Source organism: Neoarius graeffei, chromosome 1 (genome assembly GCF_027579695.1).
Source record: "Neoarius graeffei isolate fNeoGra1 chromosome 1, fNeoGra1.pri, whole genome shotgun sequence".
Taxonomy (NCBI): Eukaryota; Metazoa; Chordata; class Actinopteri; order Siluriformes; family Ariidae; genus Neoarius; species Neoarius graeffei.
The window spans coordinates 72,705,337-72,717,863 of NC_083569.1; the positions used below are offsets into that span (position 1 = coordinate 72,705,337).

General features: G+C 40.8%; 1 protein-coding gene across 3 annotated transcripts in view; it reads left to right on the forward strand.

Moving 5' to 3' along the window:
• Positions 1-10,668, forward strand: part of hdac8 (histone deacetylase 8) — a 50,797-nt gene extending 40,129 nt beyond the window's left edge. For all 3 annotated transcript variants that reach the window (XM_060922595.1, XM_060922667.1, XM_060922741.1), the window contains 2 exons: positions 2,485-2,590; positions 9,849-10,668. In XM_060922595.1, coding sequence (XP_060778578.1) covers positions 2,485-2,590; positions 9,849-9,871 — 129 coding nt within the window. In that variant the 3' untranslated portion in view covers positions 9,872-10,668. The remainder of the gene's footprint in view (positions 1-2,484; positions 2,591-9,848) is intronic.
• The last annotated feature ends 1,859 nt before the right edge of the window (positions 10,669-12,527 follow it).

Genomic DNA, 12,527 nt, shown 5'->3' on the forward strand with positions numbered 1-12,527 from the left:
GTCAGCCACGGGGCTCGAACGCAGAACCTTTTTGCTGCGAGGTGACAGCGCTAACCACTACACCACTGTAGGACTGATCAACAGTTACCGGAAACGTTTAGTTGCAGTTATTGCTGCACAAGGGGGTCACACCAGATGCTGATAGCAAAGGTTCACATACTTTTGCCACTCAGATACGTAATATTGGATCATTGTCCTCAATAAATAAATGACCAAGTATAATATTTTTGTCTCATTTGTTTAACTGGGTTCTCTTTATCTACTTTTAGGACTTGTGTGAAAATCTGATGTTTTAGGTCATATTTATGCAGAAATATAGAAAATTCTAAAGGGTTCACAAACTTTCAAGCACCACTTTAACTTAAAATATCGTTGTGGTGGTAACACTTAAGGAGCAGAAGTTGCTTAGGTTATTCAGATGTGTTTACGTGTGTCCCATCCAGTGTGAATTCTCAGTAAATCTCTAAGCGACATGAAGAAATGGACAGCCTGAACCAGGTCTCTGAACCTCCTTCCTGTTGTGTCATGTCTGGAGAGAGGAAGCTTGACGCGTTATGTTCATCACACCTCTGTTATGAACTCCAAGGCCTTTCTGTGTGAGGTGTTTGTTTCCATTGTAAACATTGCAGCGTTTAATACGTGTTGGGTGTAAATCCATTCACATCTGTCAATTGAAAAGGCACTGCCACTCACCAGCTGACCTCAGATCAGCACACGAGAACTGCATGGCTGGGAAAGCACTGCCATCCCGTGAGGGAAATGACTGGCTCCCACAATTCCTGAAGTGGGATAAATGCAGGAAACAAGTCTAGAGGAAGTCAGTTCCAGAGCAGACCTGGTGTTATGACATGAGGGTTAGAGGTCCAAAGCCAAGAGCTGATATTTAAACCAGCTTTTATGTTGTGTAAGTGTATGAGGGACAATGAGATTTTGAGCAGCGTTTTGACCTTTATGCTAAATGTATTGTTCTTGGGTTCTGTGTCAGTTTCCCATAGCTGTTCTTGTGTGACTTGTCCTGTGAAGAAGAGAAACTTGACCCTTGTTGTGTTTGCATTTTGAAAGTTTCTTTTCTCCATCAAGGTTTGCAGATAGAAGTGATTGATTGTAGGTACTGCTTTTGGAGGTCTTTCTCACATAAAGCCAAGGGGAAAGAAGCCAAGGGTCCCGTCCCCCCCCCTCCCCTTTTTAAGTACTCGGTATTAGTTTGGGAAGAAATCAAGCATATAGTATGATGATAAGACACAAATATGCACTAAATGTAACACACACTCCAAAATACTGCAAATACTATGCGTGTTTGTTGTGCTTCGACGACTTCTTCAAAGTGGTCTTGATGTGGTCCAAACCAAACAGTCCAGCGGTGAAGCGGACAGAGTTGTCTCAGCTTGATCTACATGGGAAAGCTGGAGTTCATGGGAAAATACAGGAGTGCATGCGTATTGTGTGTGTACATGTAGCGTAGCAAACGGTAATGGGGATAGCTACAGTATATGTAAATGAATGTGCTTGTGAAATATTTTGTTTTTTTACATAAATTTGGATTTGTATGCATATTAAGGTATGTGTAAAATATTTTAGTACCGTATGTGCATGTATTTTTATATACTGTGGGTGTGTGTTGTTGAGGTTCTATAATCCCTTGCATGTCGAAGCGCCTTGGGATCGGAGGTAAGCCGGATAAACAAGCAGGAGATAATTGAAAGCAGAGTTGAACTAACACACAACCCACTCTGCTGCTAGTCCAATCCAAATGCCAAATATATCTCCAAGACAAAGCAGTCAATGTCTTTCAAATTAGCACAGCAGCATGGCTGACTGTATTGTTGGATAGCCGGTATTGTTTCCATTTGAAAAACATAATGCATCGTTAATTGGCATTCTGTTGGTATCGCACAATAAGGGGAAAGTTTTTCTGCTTGTTGGCTGACCTTCAAAACTAAGAGGTCAGACATGGGGTTGGATAACAAAGAGCACAGCCATTTGGAGGGAGAGAGAGAAAGTGTGTGTGTGCGCTGCAGAGTGATATCTGGAAAAAAAAATTGAGTTTTTTTCATCGATCAAATTAAAAGTCCCATGTTGAAGTACTACACACACTAATGTTAATCCCAGGACCTGTTAGATAATTGTTTGCTTAACTTCTACCCATCGCTGAGTTAAACTTTGCCATGGCTGGATTTTATTAGTAACATGTTTACGTTTCTTCCTTCTTTCTACCTTCTTGGAAGTTATCGTTTTAAACAAAGATTATATTTAAATTAAATCTGAAATGCAGATATAAGCAGACACTTGTATCCTTTGGGTTATTGACGTGTGAGCCCCGGCTCCATAAGGCATTTATACTTGCTGCTGTGAGAAACGTGAAAATCTCAGATCAGTCATACTGAAGCTTTAATAAAATAACGGTTTATTGAATTAACATGTGAATGGATTTCCAGACTGGATGTTCTGCTTTCTGAGCAACAGTTGTTTTTATTTCCCATGCAGTTCTTTACGGAATACGGTCCGGATTATACGTTGGAGATAAGCCCGAGCTGCCGACCCGACCGCAACGAGAGCCAGCAGTTGGAGCGGGTCATCGGCACTATCAAAGGTAATTGTTTTGATGACAAGCAGAACTGAACCAAACACAACTGTTGCGGACTCGCACTGCACCCCTGCTGCACACCTCAGAGCAGTGCCATTTCTACACATGGAATTACTTTGGTCTCTTCAAAGGAACTGGATATAAAGTCCAGAACATTTGCTCTGTTTATGTAGATGGTCACTGATGCTCGGTTGAATGGCGTAATGCCGGTTTCCATATGCCATTCGTTCATTCAGCTGTCCCTTCTGACTCCAAGATCTTCCTCTCTGTTCCTGCTCTATAAATCTCCTGACCTAACCATGGCCACCCCTCCATTACTACCATAAGCATCAGTCAATCAAGGAAATGAATAAAATATCTAGGCTCGATGTTCCCAGGAAGTAAACAGACCCTCCGTGAGACCTGAAGGATGCCTCTAGAGAGAGTAGGGTATGCAAAAGTTGGCGCGCTCTTTAAATGACTTTTGTTCTCTTACTTTTGTTACGGTCAGCATAGTTGTTGCTGTGTATGTTTACGATTGAAACAGTGATCTTTTCTGTTTCCATGAATGAGTGTTTTGGGTGTATATAACCAAACTGCATTTGAGCCACTGCTGCGTGGTTTAACTTGTGAGAACGGAATGCGTGCTCCAGCTTTTCGTCTCCTGTGGGGTGTGTGTGTGTGTGTGTGTGTGTGTGTGTGTGTGTGTGTGTGTGTGTGTGTGTGTTATGGGTGACAAATATCATCATGCTCTTTTGTCTTGAACACATCACTCCCTTTGGGACCAGCCTGACTGGAATAAAACCACTCTGGACTTAGCCTGGGTTCAGCCTTTGAAACTCAACTGCCTGAAAATGGAAATGAAAGGCTGTCTATGCCAGTAAAAATCCATTTAAGAGCAATCCTAGCTTCATCAGTGATGGTATCATCTGCTTTACCATCAGCATAGATTTCCTTTGACCCATCTTTAATGGAAAACTCTATGCATTTGTATTATTGTCTTTCACTCTCCGTTCCCTTCTGGCTAATGGCTGCTCACATGTTAGAGATTACTTGTTAAGCTAAAGGTCATGCAGAGGTCACGGGCACCCTTAAAACTTCAGCTGACCTTCAAGAACCTTCAGATGATTACCACTTGGCCTGTGTAATGATTAGCTTTATTAGCTCATCCGGCCAACAGGCGATGAGCTTATGCCATCATGTTTCGTCCGTCCATTGAGCATCGTCCACGTTTCACGAAAATCGCTTCTTCTCTCTCAGTTCATCACCAGTTTTTATTCTTTTTGGCAGGAAGCTCAGTCTGCCTGGGGTGCATAGAGCTTCTGCCCAAATTTGCATAATTGCAATTAATAATGAAGATATGGAGTAATTACTCTAAGCCCTAACAAGCAGTTTCCACACACATCACTTCTTCTCCTTCAATTCTTCACCGATTTTGATTCTTTCTGGCATGAAGGTAGGGGTTCCTAGGGTGCATATAACTCCTACCCAGATTTGCTTAATTACAGTTATTAAAGGAGAACTGAAGTAATTTTTAAACTTGCTTTATTTTTTAATTGACGTGTTATTCAATTACGTTTTCAGTTTTAGTAACCTTATATCGTGACTCGTATTGGCAACTAATTGCAATTAAATATGATACTTATCGGCCTATTCGGGTTTTAGCCATGTTGAATTTAGTTCGTTTGGTCCACGACAGGCGTCGCTTATCCGCACGATCTTCACGAGACTTGTGCGAGACTTCGAAACATGACGTGTCTGCCAGGTGTCAGTGCCGCCATTTTGAAAACCGTTTTCCCAAACAAAATATTGCACAAAAACGAGTTTAAATGACGATTACTGCCGACTTTTTTCAAACTTTCCTGATTTGCTATCAAAACGAACAAAACTTCGGCTTGATCACATCAGCATTCGAAAGAGGGCGCGCGTGTCTTTTGACAACATTGGCAGATGTTGGTCACTTTGATTTCCACTGTACGTTTTACTTCCGTCCTACGATGTCTCGCACAGGTCTCAACGAATCTCGTTTACGGCCATTGCTTTGACATATGGACTGATATATTACATGGCGTATTTCAAAAACTCATAACTTGCTATAGCAGTGACAAAATAGCGATCAAAATGCATTCCTATATTTAATAAAATGAGAGAATTTTGATGATAAAATTTGCCTTCAGTTCTCCTTTAATGAAGGTATAGACTAATTAAGCCTTAATGAGCAGTTCAAGAAAAATCGCTTCTTCTCGATCAATTCCTCGCCGTTTTGAATTCTTTCTGGCAAACCGGTTCCCAGGGTGTATATAGCTTCTATATATAGCTTGCAACATTTATTGCGCAAGGTGGCCCATTTTAGATCGTTCCTTCTGGACTAGACGGGGCCAGAGTGAGCTACACCATCATTGACGGTCTCGTTTATACGTTGTTTTGGGCCAAGCTGTGTTACTGTAGGAGTTGAGAAGTCACTACAGGCAACGATAAGCTGTCTTTTCAGCTTTTGTTTTAAAACAAAGCCTATAACTAAAAACTCAAAGTTGGACAAACAAAAGTTGTAGGCTTTACATTTCAGACAGCTGGAGCCACACTGTTTGAAGTTACTACTTTTGCTGCGAGGCTTGAGCATTATTAGAAAGTAAAAACAAACTCGGATCAGGAAAAAATGCCAATTTTCATCTGTGCCAGCCTCTGCTTATATTTAGTACCCATGTGGTATGTGTACAATGTAGCGGCTGTGCTCCCTCCCTGCCATGCCACCAGAGACTAATTAAAAAGAGCTTAAGCTGCAGACATTCCAGTTTCTTTCTTAAGCTTTAGAAATAGCATGCTGTGCATATCCTATATGAACAGGTCTGGCGTCAGTCTGCTGTTACTGTTTAAACTAGTCATCGGTGTATAGTACAGAGTCCTGATCTTTGGGCTGTTTCGGGTAGGCAGGCCCTCACAGCATTGCCGTGTTGTCTTTATTCAGCTCCACTCACGTCTTTTATTTAGACTGTTTGTGGCTGCTTTGAATGAACCAGGGCGTCTATAGATGCATACGTTAATGGAGCGTATGAAAAGTGTCAAATGCAAAGCCATTAGTGAGATTTTCCTGTTTGCAGAGCCTCGTCGGTGAAGTACCTCCTCAGATTGTGTGTGAGAGGGGAAATGCTTACCTTACCAGGATTGAGTCCGAGTGGAACGGCTTGATTGACTAAGTGATGCGGTTACACTGTCGAGCCTTGTACAAGGTCGTGCAGTTTGCACCATGTGGGTACGAACCCGGGTTTCTCACACACCTCCTGTGCCAGGCGAGCAGAATGTGGTGTAACAGCTGGCCTCTGTGTCCCTGCTAAGAGTAGGTTGGCAGTATCGCATGCCAGCGTTTGAGCTTCCCCACCCTTGGAAACCTCAAACAAGAATGAGAGCTTTTCTAAAGAATAATGGACTGCTGCTTGACCAGTGCTGGGCATGGCAGTGGAATCTCCACTGTGTCAGGGAGAAAATGAAATGGATTACTTGGTTGAGTGTGCTTAATGAGATCATGGAGTAAATGAAAGCCATTTGAGTTGGTGTCAGGGTTGGAGCCTAGCACTTTGTGGTGTACTATTGCCCCTCCCATTTTTTTCTTCCATTCCATTTCTTCCACTAAATTTTTTTTTTTGTGTGTGATTTTTTTTTTTTTTCCCCCCCTTCATGAATGTTATAAGGTGTTGCCTGGGCAGAGGCGGCATTGTGACACGATTGTTATCCTGTGATTTCAGGCTTTAGAAATAAACGTTGGCTTGTTGATGGTTTACAGTACTAACTTCTTTGTCCTTCTATCTGGCTGTCCCATGAAAAAAAACAAAACAAAGACCCTCTGCTCCAGAAGTGTCCTCCTTGTATCAACCAGATCATATTTTAATTAACTGTGGCAGGATTTGAATTTTTTTTAATTGTCTAATTTATGTTGTGTGTGTGCGCACGCTGTGTTCATGAAGGTGGTGTGAAATACCATCTCCTGGAGTGCAGAGAAGAAAATAAACCCGTGAGATTAGTGCACACAGCAGGGCAGCGCGAGATAACCACTAGCCCACATGCTCTGCAAACAGGCTATTCATTCATCCAAGGGCCCAATACTGCAATCCACTATACTGATGTCAAAACAGTATGCTTCTGGTGTTATTTTGGCAAACTATTTAGTGTGGTACTAAGTGGTTTTGGACATAGCCAAACAGTTCTTTAAAAACTGCGATTGATTAACACGGGTAATAAATGGCTCGGCCCTCGGCCCCTATGCATTAGCGCAGTTTCCGAGCACATCTGGGGAACATTTATGAGACTCTGAGCCCTCTGCTATATGAGAGGGGGGGAGAGAAGAGAAGAGAAGAGAAGAGAACAAAAAAAGCATTTAAACACCACACATGGTTGATTTCACTAACCCCCAGTTAGTGCATTGCTAGAGCAATTGAAATCCCTATTGACTGTGGCCTTGCATAAGCTAGAACAGCAGGACTGGCTAATGAAACGTTGGCTGTGTGAGCACTATGTGCTGCAAAACAAACAGGAAATAATGTAACCAATAACAAAACTGAATGCATTATTCTACGACTTTGCTTTTTAACAGTCTTTTCCCACAGTCCGATTGAGCCACAGTGTGCTGCACTTACAGCGACGAAAACAACTGAAGCAAAAATCAATCCAAATTTGTTGGATTTTTCTAACTCCGACAAGAGCTACCTAACGCAAACCCAAACAGATGTAAGGGTGTAGTTAGCACACTTTAACCGCTTATAACAATGTTACATCCATGCTGAAGGAATTTGTGGTCTCATGTGTAACCAATAATGTCGCGTAGCCTTAAACAGCTGCCTGAAAAATTTACACAAAGATGACTTGTGAGTAATAGGAAACAGGACATGCCAATCACTTCTGTTGCTCCGCAGTCAGAAATGTGGAAATGTTTCCCTTTTTTTTTTTTTTTTTAAACACAGGACTTCATATTGGCTTCGGTAGGTGCTTTTCATTGCTTAGACAGGCATAATGTCATGAAAACGCCAGCAGGCCAGGGCAACAGGGATGTCCTTTTCAACATGAGTTAAGTGTCATGCAAATCAAAACAGGAGGCTCACATAGTGTCGATTTACATGCTGTCATATTTGCATGCTTTTTTGCCTCCCCAGGAAATGCAATAACCTGGATATTTCCATTCTGACAAGCTGTGAACATTGGCTTTGTAAAAGTGTCCGTGTGAGATAAGATCAACTGCAGTTTACCTGCCACTAATTGACTTGGTAATTCATTCGAATGTCACCATATTTTCTTTCCTTATATACAGTGGTGCTTGAAAGTTTGTGAACCCTTTAGAATTTTCTATATTTCTGCATAAATATGACCTAAAACATCATCAGATTTTCACACAAGTCCTAAAAGTAGATAAAGAGAACCCAGTTAAACAAATGGAGACAAAAATATTATACTTGGTCATTTATTTATTGAGGAAAACGATCCAATATTACATATCTGTGAGAGGCAAAAGTATGTGAACCTTTGCTTTCAGTATCTGGTGTGACCCTCTTGTGCAGCAATTAAACGTTTGCGGTAACTGTTGATCAGTCCTGCACACCGGCTTGGAGGAATTTTAGCCCATTCTTCCGTACAGAACAGCTTCAACTCTGGGATGTTGGTAGGTTTCCTCACATGAACTGCTCACTTCAGGTTCTTCCACAACATTTCGATTGGATTAAGGTCAGGACTTTGACTTGGCCATTCCAAAACATTAACTTTATTATTCTTTAACCATTCTTTGGTAGAACAACTTGTGTGCTTAGGGTCATTGTCTTGCTGCATGACCCACCTTCTCTTGAGATTCAGTTCATGGACAGATGTCCTGACATTTTCCTTTAGAATTCACTTTCATAATTCAGAATTCATTGTTCCATCAATGATGGCAAGCTGTCCTGGCCCAGATGCAGCAAAACAGGCCCAAACCATGATACTACCACCACCATGTTTCACAGATGGGATAAGGTTCTTATGCTGGAATGCAGTGTTTTCCTTTCTCCAAACATAACGCTTCTCATTTAAACCAAAAAGTTCTATTCTGGTCTCATCCGTCCACAAAACATTTTTCCAATAGCCTTCTGGCTTGTCCATGTGATCTTTAGCAAACTGCAGATGAGCAGCAGTGTTCTTTTTGGAGAGCAGTGGCTTTCTCCTTGCAACCCTGCCATGCACACCATTGTTGTTCAGTGTTCTCCTGATGGTGGACTCATGAACATTAACATTAGCCAATGTGAGAGAGGCCTTCAGTTGCTTAGAAGTTACCCTGGGGTCCTTTGTGACCTCGCCGACTATTACACGCCTTGCTCTTGGAGTGATCTTTGTTGGTCGACCACTCCTGGGGAGGGTAACAATGGTCTTGAATTTCCTCCATTTGTACACAATTTGTCTGACTGTGGATTGATGAAGTCCAAACTCTTTAGAGATGGTTTTGTAACCTTTTCCAGCCTGATGAGGATCAACAGCACTTTTTCTGAGGTCCTCAGAAATCTCCTTTGTTCGTGCCATGATACACTTCCACAAACATGTGCTGTGAAGATCAGACTTTGATAGATCCCTGTTCTTTAAATAAAACAGGGTGCCCACTCACACCTGATTGCCATCCCACTGATTGAAAACACCTGACTCTAATTTCACCTTCAAATTAACTGCTAATCCTCGAGGTTCACATACTTTTGCCACTCACAGATATGTAATATTGGATCATTTTCCTCAATAAATAAATGACCAAGTAGAATACTGTTGTCTCATTTGTTTAACTGGGTTCTCTTCATCTACTTTTAGGACTTGGGTGAAAATCTGATGATGTTTTAGCTCATATTTATGCAAAAATATAGAAAATTCTAAAGGGTTCACAAACTTTCAAGCACCACTGTAATTCTACTAAGAAACAGACCTGCACTGTAAACTTTTATTATTATTATTATTAACCTTCTTTATGATTGAACTCGTTGATCTTTTATTGGGAATAAAGTGTTGGATTGAGCTAAAGTCACGTACTTTTGGATTTTTTTTTCCTTCTGTTTCCGTTTGTGGGAAAAAAACGGAGTCAGAGTGTCAAACGCCGAGTTTGGACAACTCCTGCGAGATCGTTTGACTTGAAACAAGTGCTTGTGTTCCAAAAATGTGCGTTTTTCTCTTCATGACTTCACCACTGTTGTTGTAACATTAAAACAAATCATGATCCTGTTCACTGCTTTCTATAGTAACTTGATTTATCCTCATTTTCATTTTTTCTCTCCTTTATTTTGTTGCTTGTTTACAGGGAATCTGAAGAATGTCGTTTAAGCAGTGGGCTCTGAGCTCATGTTTCCAAATCAGACTCTGCTCTGCTAATGAAGACAGTATGTGGGAGCCATCAGCGGAGCGGAGCTTTGGAAAACATTACTCGAATGTTTCCGAGGAACTTTGTTTAATGAGAAAATGAGCAGGCCAGCAGTGCCCCGTGTGAGGAGTCCGTAGTCAGAGCAGGTCACAAGGTGAACAGTCCAAATGTTTCTATCGTATTTTTAAAATTCCATTGATATTTTGAATCGAAAAGCAAGACCTGACCAAGCCAATCCTATCCTCTTAAGCTAAAACATGTCAAGAAAGAATTTAAATGCTGGTATTTGGTGCTTTTTTTTTTTTTTTCCCCTTCAGCGCGGTTTTGGTTTTGATAGCCATCACTTGTTATCGTCATGGATCCATTTTAGAAATGCGGTTCAAGTTGGAGGACATGTTTAGTGTTGGAATTTGTTGTCAAAGATATTCACTTGGTTTTATTGTCTATTTTATTTTAAGTGGTATGTCTTTCAATGTTCCCTGGTGAAATGGAGTCATTGTCATATAACGCTGCCAACACACACTCATACTCTCCAAAAACACAACAAACTGCTCCACCCAAGCAAGCTCGCAGAAACTGGAGGATAGACAGAAAGGATAGAGGGATGAGAATGAAGAATGTAGGTCAACTAAACTTGTTAATTCCCTTTAATTAACATGTATAATAAATACTGTTGCCCCATTTAAGATTTTTTTTTCTGTGGATTTTATCATTGGAGTGTAAATATTTCTTTTCTAATAAAATCCTAAGGGTAAGCAAGCGTGTGTGTGTGTGTGAGATCTCTAGAGCTCGAAGCTTTGTGTGGGTTAATCTGGTATGGCCATATGTGGAGCAGCACTGCTTTTACTCACCTATCATCTTTATAATTTTCTCAGTGACTGTGGTTTCTTTTAATGGCACTGCAAGTGTGATTCATTAACTTGTTTATTAGCACTGAAAAACGTTATTCCATTTGAATGCCATAAACGAATCAACAGCAAAAAGAGCAGACTATAAAACTGGTGAGAGCTGTCTCTCTGGGATTTTTACTTTTATAAAACACTGCAAGGAAAAGTAGCACAGTCGACAGATGAAATGACATTAAAAGATCTGTGGTCAACTTTTTTGGCATAAAAGGAAGACAAAGCGTCATTGGGTTGAAAGGAGGATCAACACCAGCAATTAGTTAAATATACTACGGAGTCGTGTAAATTTATGTATATTGCAGAATATACCGTAAATGTTGACTTTCAAATGATGGTGTTATGAAAGCCTACACTCAGAAATAAAAGTAGTGAACTGGTTTTTCTTTTCCAATGGAGTGGTACCATCAAGAGTACAAGCTTTGTTCTTTATCGAAGAAGATGCACGTGGCATATCTTCAAGGCACAACAGTGATCCTTAACGTCCAGGTATGTACCTTAAATCATGTTAAACTTTTCAGATAAAAGATAAATTCTAAAGGTACAAAAGCTGTACGTATCATTGATCGTGCCACCACAACGACAAGGAAAGGTACAGCGCTGCACCTTTTATTTCTAAGAGTGAAGACACAGAACATTGCTCATTGTACATTGATATTCAAGCCTTCGCCTGCAAATGGATTGGAGAGGAAATGAAATGACTTTATTCATTTCCAGCTGGACAAAGTGTGCCAGCAGCTTGCTCAACTGACTGATTGCCAACACTGTGTTAATACCCATGGCTTAAATGGGTGTAATGGTTAGGTGTCCACATATTTTTGGCAACTTTGAGTGTATGAATTTGAATTAATGCACCGGACACGTGCTTTACATGAATCTGACAGGATATTTGAGAAAACTTTCCCTTTTGAAAGCATTTATAAAATTCCTTTTGAGGCCTGTGAGTGCTTCATCGGAAACAGATGAACGCTGTGCCTGTGAGTTCATTTATGCGTTCACACCCATCAGTCCAGCTTGAAGACGCACCCAACAGTCTGCTGTCTCCAGACACATCATCTTGTCCAAATCGCTGTCTGTCAGGTTATTTTTCACTGTTATAGAATTGTGCTGAAACTATAGTTTGCTGTTATAGTGCTGAATAGCCAAAATGCTTCACTTCCTTGCCCTTGTTTGCTGACTGGGTTTTACCACATGGTGTAAAGTTTGCAAAGCAGGGGCCTTTTTTTTTTTTTGGATAATCTCTTTTGTTTCCAAGTGTCACTTTGATCATTTCAAGTAACCGCTCTATGCTTAAGGTTTCAGTGAATCTGGAGCCAATCCAAAGCCGAACACTGCATGCTAGGTGGGAATACACCCTGGACTGGGTACACCATAGTCGCCTAGCTCATTTCGACCATTCATTCATTTCATTTATTTTCAGTAATTAATTTATACTGATAAGGGTTGTGATTGTTCAGGAGGGATACAAGTCATTTCATCCAATAGTTAAGACATTTCGTCCAAAGCTTTTTTTTTTTGTACGCACTATCAATCATTTTTATATTTCAGGTATTTGTTTGTTTGAAAAAAAGGAGGAATCCTCAGTGGAATCTGACTGAAGCAAAACACATTTTTGTAGCATGTAGTTTAACCACTCGCCAAATGCGAGTTGTGAAATCTAATGGCGAGTAAAGATCGCCCCAGATTCGCCTTTCTCGGCGAGTGTGGTCAAAACGAT